Source organism: Sparus aurata, chromosome 21, assembly GCF_900880675.1.
Source record: "Sparus aurata chromosome 21, fSpaAur1.1, whole genome shotgun sequence".
Taxonomy (NCBI): domain Eukaryota; kingdom Metazoa; phylum Chordata; class Actinopteri; order Spariformes; family Sparidae; genus Sparus; species Sparus aurata.
The window spans coordinates 583,275-595,396 of NC_044207.1; the positions used below are offsets into that span (position 1 = coordinate 583,275).

The window sequence follows — 12,122 nt, forward strand, 5'->3', positions numbered from 1 at the left end:
CTTAACCTTCTCTGTGATCTGTTGTTCATCTAAAATTGTCATGTCATTTATTTTACCCAAGTTATTTAGTCAATAAACATATATAATCGTTTGTCTTTGTCTGGAACTTAATTTTAATGTGGAAAACCGATGGATACGTGCAAAGAAGTCACTACTTCAGAATATTGAGACTGAATGAACTGATTTTGAATGGACTCTAACTGTCCAAGCCAACTTGTACAGTTAGGTGTTTGGAATAATGTCCTCCTGATTATTCCAAGAACTAAACACAGAGGTGGTGCCCCATTTACGAGTGTAAAATTAATTACCAGTGATTAATTATCATATATATATATCAAAGTAGTGTCTGAGCAGTGTCTCCTACATTATATATTTATGGTGCGGCCCATGTGAGGCCCATATACTATCCTACAGTGTTATGTGTAATATATTACTTTTTTGAGGAACGAGTCCCAACACTGGTTTGGAGTAACTTGCCCAACACTGGCCATGTCGCACCCCTCACCTCATCTAGGCTGTATGATTTGTAAAGGGTGGTGTTGATTGACAGGTCATCCATGCTAGAGAGAATGCGGGACATGGCTGGCTGTCTCCCTCCCTCAAAGTCGGGGGTTTGAAGCTGCTGCTGTCGACTCTGCTGCTGAAGCTGCTGCTGGCGGCTCAGTCTCTGCTGAACCAGCTTCTGTTTGGAGCGGTGGACGTCACCCTGGACCCACAAAGTGTGTTGTTTCCTACACACACACACACACACACACACACACACAAACACACACAGAGAGAGAGAGCAAAAACAATACTGTGCATTCAGCCTGTTAAATTCTTGACAAAAATGAGATGCCACCACAACAAACACTTAACAAGGCTCTACAACCATGCTCATGGCTCTTCTTAGGTTGAACATAGGCACTATGTACCTATGACATAAATGCTGCAGCTTGAAAGATGAGGCCAACATGGAAGTAACAAAAACTGCAGTCCCTCAAATGTCCACTTGAGGCTCCAGCAGCTCGTGTCAAATTGTCCAGCTACAGTAGCAATGAAGTGTTTACAGCCTCGGTCTCTGAAGCCAGCTGTCCCACTCATGACAACAGCACGGGGGGTTCTTATATAAGTCACTCCATTATATTATATTAAGGCTTAAAATGATTCATTTTTGAGGCGAGGCCTCTTTGAGTGACAGGTAGCAGCCAGCTGTTTGCTGGGCTTCACTGGGCCTTAGATAGTCCCAGTCACCGATCTTCACCGCTCAGACGTGTTTGTGCTGTTTGTGCCTTTTGGAGGATTTAAATGCAAATATCTGACAAACAGGCTCATCTGTCTTTCTGTGCCGTCATTGTACTAACAGACTGGAGGGGAGGGACAAGCGATGTGTCGGATTAATGAGCAACCCTGTTAGTGTTAAACAGCAGACAGCTGCTGGAGCTGGACAGCTCTGGAGGAGACAGCCGTGGTCAGAGCCCGAGCTTCAGGAGGAAGAAATACCCGGAGTGAAGGAGAGCACAGGCTTTACTATTTTAAGATTTGGGGATTATAGAGTGGATTTATCTTCACTGGCTCACAAGCTGTCTGGAAGGCCGAGCTGGAATCCACAGTAACTCCTGTAATTCTTTATTTGATACACTGAGTCGGATGAGAATGTCTTTAGTTGTGCAGATTTGGTCATGAACCAAAGTATTGGACACATTAATATTTTGAACTGATGACAGTACTAGATGATTTTAAATCAGGAAATGTTGATGTACATAATGAATATGTTGAAAATGGTTGGCATGTTAGCATGCACATTATCAACATTGTGAAGTATAAGGATCGGGCTGGTGCACTTCAATATTTTTGGTTGTTAACAAACACTGTAAAAAGACTAAACCTGAGAATGTGTCAGTCGGACTCAAACCTAGACATTAATCTCTAACAGTAGATATATTTCATTTCAGTCATTTCATAAAAACAAGTGGTCACTGTATGTTCTTGACAAACGTTAACTGAAACAGGAGAAAATGTTGCAATTGTTGGGGACTATTTTCAGTAGCAAATTAATCCACGTTTGGTGCTCTATAGGACAGTGTATGTGGGATCAGTGTGTGTGCTGATGGTGATGAAGGAACACGTCCCTCACTGATGAGTTTTGAATAGTTTTTGGACAACAAGAGGAAGAAGAACTATAACCCTAACAAAAAAATAAAAAAAACACAACAGCCCTAACCTTTTGACCCTTTAAGCCCCAAGCCAATTTTCTAGGCCTCTGCTCGAAAATTGCGTATCCATAATAAAATGAGTATATCTCTGCAACCACAAGGTTTATTTGAATACTTCGAAGTTTGATGTTTAGTTGTTTATTTGAGTAGTGTTTGGGCTGTGTTTGGGTCATATAAACATGTTGTTGTAGCCCAGCTTCTGCTGTTTAATTTGATATAAAATATGACTATATTCTTTCATAATTAGTGCAGTAGTGGCTCTGTGGTTGTTCTGCATATTTTAAAGTCCCCCAATTGTGGGACCTTGGGGTTTGAACAGTTAATCTTAAAATAGAGTGAAGCTGACTGGGATATTGACATTCTTTTTTGATGATTACTGTCACAGTGGTAATCCATCCAATGACGCACCAGCAGCTGGTGCTTAATTGGGTGGAGTCACATGTGAGCCTGAAACTTACTCCTCTAAAAAGTTCTGCTGTCGACCGATGATGGATCCGGGCCGGCATATTCTGATCCAAGCAATGGCCTCAGCTGCAGTGAACCGGAAGTGCTTCATCAGGTAGCAGCCAATCAGAGTGCCAGTACGGCCGAGGCCAGCTATGGAGGAAAGGTTTCATAAGAGGAGGTTAAGAGTGAGGGGTTTTAGATGAGGGTCAGATTTGACAGCTCCACTCTCTCCTGTGTTAAAGTCAATCCACTCGCACCTTTACAGTGCACAGCCACAGCTCCTTCAGTACTTTCACACACATGCAGGAAGCGCCTGCAGATGAGGTCAGAGGGCGTGGTCCCATCCAGGAAGAAGAGGTCATGGTGCTCAAATCCTGCATCCTCAAACCGTCTGCCTTCATACAACTTCCTGTTTAGACGGACCACGGCTGTGACGTTATTTTGGTGAAAGTAGACAAAATATGCCTCTGGTGCGTGAAGAGGATAACCTGTAAACACAACAATTATGATTTATTAGAAGTGAATGAGAGCAGTTCTAGTGATAACATGGAATACTGTCAGTAATAATTTAATGGGGGTAAAAATGTCAGTCTCTGATCACATGCTGATTTCAAAAGAATGAATATAATTAAATACACCTCAGATCCTGGGGACCTTACAGAGGCTGTGGAGACTCCTGTGAGTCATGTGTAAGCCAGTGGTGTAGAGGAAAGTTCTGACATGGAATCTGACTCACCGTTTTCTATCTTACTGCGAGGGTGAGGGCTGCTGAAGGCCAGAATCTTCCCTGGAACGATCCAGTTCATATCCCCGTTTTCCACTCGCTGAAAACAGAGATGAAAAGCCGCTGCAGAGTGTGACTGAGGTGTTCAAACTCTGTGACACTCTCAACATCACAATATACCTATCATAGTGAGTCAATGCTGCATTTCATTGGGAAATATTAATACCAGCAGTTATATCAGTTCTATACCAGCACTATTTACAGGGACCAACAGTGTGAAGTATTTTAAATCACCAGACGTACAGAATTGCTCTCACAGATCAGTACAATGATATAATAGTACTGTGATTATTAAGGGTGTTTATGATGCTGGTGAACCTGCTAAAACTTGATAGTTGACTCCTGTCCTGTTGCCAGTTGCTCGGTTTGCCTTTAATTGTGTTCTGATATTTATGTCACATTCATCATTACAAAACAGCAGAAAGCAGCAGAGAGGCAGTGACAGTTCTATGGTGCTGACAATCTTCTACTTCAGTCTCTCTTTTAAATTCAGCTGTGACAGGAAGGAGATATGGAAGTTAAATCAAGTCATTAATCAAGAGCATAGATTTTCAGCTTGAGAGCATGATTTCATTCCTTTTCAGTGACACAGCTCCTTCGTGTGCTCAGATTTTTTCTCCTCATGCTCACATTTTGTGCTTGCATTTAAATTTCTTCTGCTTTCTTTCAAAATGTCTGCTTAAAGTAAAAAATCACATGCCTGTGTTCACATTTCTCCTTCTTGCACACAAAAATGTCGCTCGCATTCAAATGTGCCCTCTGCGCGCTCAGGTCTAAGTGCACGCGCTCAGAACACACACCTGCTCACAGGTCAAGTTCTGCTCTCGGATCTCTCCTCTGCTCACGGATTTTTCTTGTGTATCAACACTATCAACCAATAGAAGGCCGGCTACTGTTGACCAATCAGAATATCCCCGCTTCTTTGCGGATGCGTTCGCTGTACTTCAAGGAGCGTCGCATACGGACGGGCACTGTTTCTACCGGGTTTATCTACTTCCGCCCTCCAGGCTGTTAAATGTGGTGGTTCCCTTTATTTATGATGACTTTTGGAATAAAATATCAGTTAATCAATACACGAGCGCCTGTGCTTTTCATTACAGTAGCTACATCAACATAAAGTAGAACAATAGCGACTCTATTTTCGCCATATTAGCCAATAGCCAGTTACCCAGGCAGCGGGATATGTTATATAGTATAAATACAGAAGGGTTAATATGTTTGAGACGATGGTACAGTGGTTAGGAACATCAATTTATGATGCTTTTTGCATCATAGGACGCTGGTTCGCATCCCGGCCCGGCGTACAGAGTTGGGTGTAAATGTACCGTATATTACCAAATAATAGCCGCGTGTCAATTAACCGCAGGGTCCCTTTAAACGCCGATGCAAGTGTATATTTTGATAAATAACCGCTGGTTCCAAATAAATGCTGGGTCTAAATCATTTATTCTTTTTTAATCAAGGAAGAAGACGTGACCACTGACACTGCACGTTTTTCTTCTTCGCCTTTTTCACGCGTTGTGCTGCTTTCTGTCAGCCATGGCTCCGGTGCAGCAACAAAATAAAAAGTATGACTTGAAATTCAAACTTTCCGTCGTAAAATATGCAGAGGAAAACTCGGGAAAACTGTGAGTGACAGACAGCAGAGATGAGGAGTTTGCAGCGAGTGCTAGTTGGATGAGTCGTTTCCTCTGCCGCAACTTGCAGGAGGATGCCAGAGAATTCACCGAGAAGCTGGCGAAGTTTGTGACATTTTCATTCCGGATTTTGAGAGGAAGGAATTAAACGCCTGTCCCAAATAAACGCCTGGTCTGTTAAGTGATTGAAACAAATAAATGCCGCGGCTATTATCTGGTATTTTACGGTATGACAGCTCGCTCGGCCGTGGAGAGAGACATGGATCACAGTGCTCAGCTGCAGACACATCAGAGAGGTGACGAGACGCGACTCATCATGACTGACAGGCATCAAGGCCACTCAGCGTTACCTTACTGACCCGCCCCCAGATATTTCATTCACAACAACAGGGTCTGTGGCAATTCTGGACCGCTGTTTTTTTTTTCTTCTTTTTTTCTTCTTCTTCCTTCATGGGCCCCCTGACAAACGCTTAACAAGAGATGGTGGGTAAACATACGTGATTAAAAAGGTGTAATGAAAAATACGCTATGATGATAGAGTATTTTTCATTCATTACGCGAGCGAGGGTGCCGGCCGGGCCGGGATGCGAACCAGCGTCCCATGATGCAAAAAGTAATATGAACAAATGTTCTTAACCGCTATACTATCGTCACAATCATGCTCATGCCTTCGTATTTATACTATATAACATATCCCGCTGCCTGGGTAGCTGGCTATTGGCTAATATGGCGAAAGTAGAGTCGCTATTGTTCTACTTTATGTTGATGTATGTAGCTATTGTAATGAAAAGCACGGGCGCTCGTGTATTGATTAACTGATATTTTATTCCAAAAGTCATCATAAAATAAAGGGAACCACCACATTTAACAGCCTGGAGGACGGAAGTAGATAAACCCGGTAGAAACAGTGCCCGCCCGTATGCGACGCTCCTTGACGTACAGCAAACGCATCCGCAAAGAAGCGGGTATAATCTGATTGGTCAACAGTAGCCGGCCTTCTATTGGTTGATAGTGTTGATACACAAGAAAAATCCGTGAGCAGAGGAGAGATCCGAGAGCAGAACTTGACCTGTGAGCAGGTGTGTGTTCTGAGCGCGTGCACTTAGATCTGAGCGCGCAGAGGGCACATTTGAATGCGAGCGACATTTTTGTGTGCAAGAAGGAGAAATGTGAACACAGGCATGTGATTTTTTACTTTAAGTGGACATTTTGAAAGAAAGCAGAAGAAATTTAAATGCAAGCACAAAATGTGAGCATGAGGAGAAAAAATCTGAGCACACGAAGGAGCTGTGTCACTGAAAAGGAATGAAATCATGCTCTCAAACTGAAAATCTATGCTCTTGATTAATGACCTGATTTAACTTCCATGGGAGACAGATGAAAAACTACTCATGTGTGAAAGGTCCTCTAACAGTGAATGTTGATGGTACATGTTCACATTAAAGACCAAAGCCAGATGTCAGTGTGTGTTCTTTGGTTTTTGACCCGTGTGAAAGAGATTAAAGTGACTCTGTTGGCTGCATGGTGGGAAAAGTCTTTTACATTTTTCTTATATTTGGTAGAGCAACAGTCACCAGTGTTGGGAAGATTACTTTGGAAATGTAGTTGGTTACAATTACAAGTTACCCTGTTGAAAATGTAATAGGAGTGTAACTATTTCAGTTACTTTCTCAAAGTAATGTAACTAATTACATTTGATTACATTATGATTACTTTTCTTAATTTTGAATGAAATCTCTCAACTGTTCACCATTTTCACATTTTAAGACCTATAGTGTGATAAACCTTTCAGTTCAAAGGTTTAACCATATATTATGAGTCTGACCTTAGGCCTGTACTTACTTAGGCTCACTTCCTCACTAAATGGAGTGACAATGGGCTGATTTCAGCCAAGAGGAGCAGGTTGTTTTAATGGAGAGAGTATGAGCGATACAAAAAAGACTGATCACAGCCTGAAGCAACAGTGTTGCTGCAAATATGACAAGAGGAGGCTGATTTTAATTTCTGACAGCTCTACATTGGGCTGCTTTTAAATATGAAGCTTTAGAGCAACAACAACTGTTGTTTTAAACTGTGTTTTATATTGTTTTCATATATTTCACTGATCGCAATTATAAAATGCCAGTGTGTGTTTTATTGAAAGCGAGGCTGGGTGTGCGTATGAAAATAGGTTACAGTGGGTTTTTTAGGTGCTGTAGCTACAAGCAAATCTCATGTTGTCTCTGTACAAAGACCTTTTTAAATGTGAGAAAACAGAGTAAACCTACTCAAGATTTGCGTTTGGGCAACACATAACAGGCGAAACAATAAATGTATTCATGGCCACATTAAGTTAAATTATCTGTCCTGCTGCGAGCGCACAACCGCTGCTAAACAGGCAGTGCTGCGGGCAACAATTGGCCTGTGGACTGTTGTTTGACCACTAATGACATTACTTATTATAACATAACATAGCACTAGCACATAGCAAGCCTCTGTACTTAGGTGAAATAAACAATTCATTCAGTGTGCAGGGCCATCGGCTACGTTATCAGCTAGCCTGCCTGACAATATGACGGCGTTAGATATCTAACAACATCACACAAATTAGTCAACGTGAACTAAGTTAGCAAGCTTTATGTTTAATCGAAATATCAAACAGAGTAGGCTAATAACATGACACCAATCATTTTAATGCTGCAGTTAACAACTCCACCACTGCTCCCTGGCTTGCTGGCGGCCATGACTTGCTTGTCAGAAAGACGTCGTTGGTGTAGACACTTGTCACTCAAACATGTCTGACCAATGGGGAAGCACCCGCCCACTGCGGGATGTTTGTGTCAAAATAATTCAATAAAAAAAACAAAAAACTTTTTTCACTTCATTCAAAAAAAAAATCACTTCAAATTGAAAAAAATATTTTCAATAAAAAGCAACAACACTTGAACAGTTTTTTCTTTGATTGAAAATATTTTTTGGGATTGAATAATTAAGACACAAATGTCTTACCCATAATATGGCCCAAACACAAAAAAGATTACTTCAATCAAAGAAAACATTTTCAATTTAAAAAAAAAGTGTTCAAATGCAATTTTTTGAGTCTCAAATATTTTTTTTCATTCAAAACCTTTTTTCTATGATTGAAAAAGTTCTTTTTTTGATTGAAGTGATTTTTTTCTATGGAAAATATATATTTTTTTGTTTGAAGCAACTTCTTTTTTGATTGAATAATAAAGACACAAATCTACCTTCATAAACATGGGCTGTTTCTCATTTTAGAAGAGTTGAATAAACAACAAAAGATGGGCGTTTCGAGGAAGCCTGAAGCCTGGTAGAAAAGGTCTTTGTTCCCATTCCAAAGATTTAATGAAAGATAACGTACCAGTTCTCTTTGGATGGGCCGTCTGACTGAAGACATTTCTTTCTAATTGATTTTCTATCAGCTACACTTCCAAAGAAGTGATTTGATTTAATATTTTGATGTTGAAAGTAAAAGTGATCATGGGGCTTCCTGGGAGCTACAGTTCCTCCAGCAGCTGGAGCTGTCTGAGTGCTGAGAGAAAAGAAAAGAAATCTCCAAAGACTCTCTATAGAGCTTCATAACTTGTTATCCATCCAAACGACTTCTGGGATACAGCTCACACAAAAACGTTCAGGATATTTAGGATTGAGTAATTTTTGAGTTGTATCTATTAACTAACTACTACTGCTTACTAAGTGGTAGATATCTGTAGACAATGGGCAACATTTTGGAATCGGATGCATTCTTTGTAGTCGGACGGCTACTGACCAGTCGTGTTTGAGCGCGTGTGTGTGTGTGTGTGTGCGTGCGTATGTATGCGTATGTGTGTGTGGGCTTGTGCATGCGTCATCACCTCATAATGTTCATATTCCTCAACATTGAAACTGTCAAAGTCAAAGAAACCATGCTGCAATGCCTGGAGGAGAGAGACAGATAGAGACAGACAGACAGAGACGGAGAGACACATAGACACAGAGAGAGACAGAGACACAGAGAGAGAGACACAGAGAGACAGAGAGAGACAGAGACAGAGACACAGAGAGACAGAGAGACACAGAGAGAGACAGTTACCAAGGTAACGAACTGAGCAGACATGCTTAAGAATAGCTCCTGAACAATATTATTGGTTTTTGTTCAGAAATAAGATAAACACTGAAAAATGGTAAGGAACTTGAATACAGAGGTCAACACAGCAAGCCAGAGAAGAGAAAGAGAGGAAAAACAGCTGGAACAGGACCCTGGAGACAAAGATCAAGACAAAGATCAAGACATTTAGCCGGTTGGATACAATGTTGCTAACAATGTTGCTAACCTGAGCAGTCAAAACAACTAGAAGAAAAGAAAAGAAGAAGACAGAGGAGGACTCAACTAAACAAACAAGAAGACTAAGTGAAAACTACTGGACACTGACAGTAAGTTTTAACACTTTAAATTACAACTTAATTACAAATAAAATCCCAACTGAAATATTAAAGCTAACAGCTAACTAGCTTGCACTAGCTAAGTAACAGTTGGACAGTTGCCTAGCACCGGCATCAGTGGCATCACCCTGCAGCAGTAGCAACGGAACTTTCCTGTTCAAAAACTCACAGACCTCAGAGTGTTAACTGCTGTATCATGATGTCTACCTGCTCTGAGACAACAGAATATCCCCCAGCTGTAAAAAGCAAGACTGCAAGAAGCAAATATAAACAACAAGTTCTCTGGGAAAGACCAGAAACACTCTTTCTTGACCTGTATAAAGATGGGAGGGCATGTAATTTAATCTTCTACACCAATGAAGCTTATGCCTGGCTGGATGTCATCAGCTCCCACTACTCCTCAGTAAAGAGAACAGGGATCTGCAATGAATGGAAGATAAGTGTATTGGAGGAAAATGACCAGACAACACCATCATGACAGTCAACCTGTTAAAAAATGGAACTGCCATGGTTCAAGGACACCTGGCAAAGTTTGAGGATGACTTCCCCGCCATGAAACTCAGGGCTCAAAAGGAGAAGGAGGGTCTTACAATACCCCACCAACCCATAGAAGCAAATCCTCCACCTCCTCTCTCCCCTGACAGGGAGCCTGCAGACGCTGACTCTGACCCTCCCCTACTGGAGCACCCAGAGGCTCTGAACATCATGAGGGAACAATTCTCCCAGATGGAGATAGATCTGGTACAGCCCAGGGAGCAGCTGGACCAACAGCAGTCTAACTCTCCCTCCTTCCAGGATACCCTGACCATCTTCAGGAGAGAACAGGAGGACATACTCAACGCTCGGTTGAGAGAGTTTCAGCAGGACAGAACCAGTCATAGCAGACAGCTGGACTACCTCCGTGAGGAGGTGACGCAGCTGAGAGGTGACAGAGACAGCTGTAAGGCAGAGATAGCAGCACTGAGAGAGGACCTGCTGCAGAGGGACAGAACTCTGCACAGTCAATTCAATTCAATTCAATTCAATAGGCTTTATTGGCATGACATTTTACCTGTGTAGCACAATCACAACAATAACAATAATGCTATTCAACAAAACAAAAGACATAAAACAATATATACATATAGGTAATATATATATATATATATATATATATACATATATATATATATATATATATATATATATATATATATATATATATACGTATAACATAGATTGAAAATGAAATGAAATAAAATGAAGAGATGTTAATAGTTTGGATAATACAAATAGTGATAATATAGATAAGTAAAATGATAATAAATAAATAAACAAACAAACAAATAAATAAAAATAGAATAAATAAATGAAAATAAATAAATAAAAGGAGATGGTGGCGGTGGTGGTATAAATGTCTATCTGACTATATATCTATGTCCCACTGGTTGTCTCGTTTGTTGTGGCAGGAAGTGACATATTTAGCAGCCAACACTGCGCATTCTTTCTTTTCCCCCAGAATGAGGGGTAACTTCTCCCTTTCTGTTAAATCTCTGAATTCGGGGCATTGTTTTTCAAAATTGTGGAAAGAATTCTTCTCTGATGTGTCTGTACTTGTGACACTGTGTTAGAAAGTGTAGTTCTGTTTCTACAACTCCCTCATCACAGTGACAGCACAGCCTGTCCTCTCTGCAGCAGGTCTGATGGTGTCTGTCCTCTCTGCAGCAGGTCTGATGGTGTCTGTCCTCTCTGGGCATCCAGGTCTGATTGTGACTGTCCTCTCTGCAGCAGGTCTGACGGTGTCTGCCATCTCTGGGCAGCAGGTCTGATGGTGTCTGTCCTCTCTGCAGCAGGTCTGATGGTGTCTGTCCTCTCTGCAGGAGGTCTAATGGTGTCTGTCCTCTCTGGGCAGCCAGGTCTGATGGTGTCTGTCCTCTCTGCAGCAGGTCTGATGGTGTCTGTCCTCTCTGCAGCAGGTCTGATGGTGTCTGCCCTTCTCTACTGCCAGACTGTGGTCACTCAGTCTGTACATTGTCAATGTCTTTCTCAGGTTCTGATCAGTTACTGTGGTTAGGTATTCTGCCACAGTATACTGTCTGTTTAGGGTCAAATATGTTTCCAGTTTGTGTTGTGAGCGTGTAATATTTTGTAATATTACACGCTCACAATATTGTAATTTAGTGTAATATTTATTTTTCTTTAGTTATAATTTGGTTAGGTCTTATCTTCTGAGTGGTCGTGTAACTGCTCTGAGGCTGACCGGGTTTGTGATGTCAGAAAGTGAAAGGTCAGCCAGCCTCAGGACCAGATGGCTGAGGGGACTCCTTTCTATGTTCAACTCCTGGTAGGCCAGGGCTTTATAATGGTAAGAGGCAGGTCGCTCGTTTTAATATGGCTCCAGAATTTAATTGATCTTTTTTGAATATTGAGAAGTAAAGGATATTGGCCTAATTCAGCCCTGCATGCAGAGTTTGGGGTTTTTCTTTGTACCCGGAGGATACTTTTGCAGAACTCTGTATGCAGAATTTCAATTGGATTTTTGTCCCACTTTGCCCAATCATGTTGTACTAATGAGCCCCATACCTCACTGCCATACAATGCAATCGGTTCTATAACTGATTTAAATATTTTGAGCCATGTCCTAATTGGGATTTGGAT

General features: G+C 41.3%; 1 protein-coding gene across 2 annotated transcripts in view; it reads right to left on the minus strand.

Moving 5' to 3' along the window:
- LOC115572994 (dual specificity protein phosphatase CDC14AB-like) overlaps window positions 1-12,122 on the minus strand; it is a 76,462-nt gene that overhangs the window by 14,035 nt on the left and 50,305 nt on the right. For both annotated transcript variants that reach the window (XR_003982195.1, XM_030403555.1), the window contains exons 7-11: window positions 8,918-8,980; window positions 3,379-3,466; window positions 2,900-3,130; window positions 2,654-2,792; window positions 506-731 (exon numbers count right to left, since the gene is read on the minus strand). Coding sequence is in view for 1 of the 2 variants with exons in the window: in XM_030403555.1 (XP_030259415.1) it covers window positions 506-731; window positions 2,654-2,792; window positions 2,900-3,130; window positions 3,379-3,466; window positions 8,918-8,980 (747 nt within the window). In the remaining variant the exon portion in view is untranslated. The remainder of the gene's footprint in view (window positions 1-505; window positions 732-2,653; window positions 2,793-2,899; window positions 3,131-3,378; window positions 3,467-8,917; window positions 8,981-12,122) is intronic.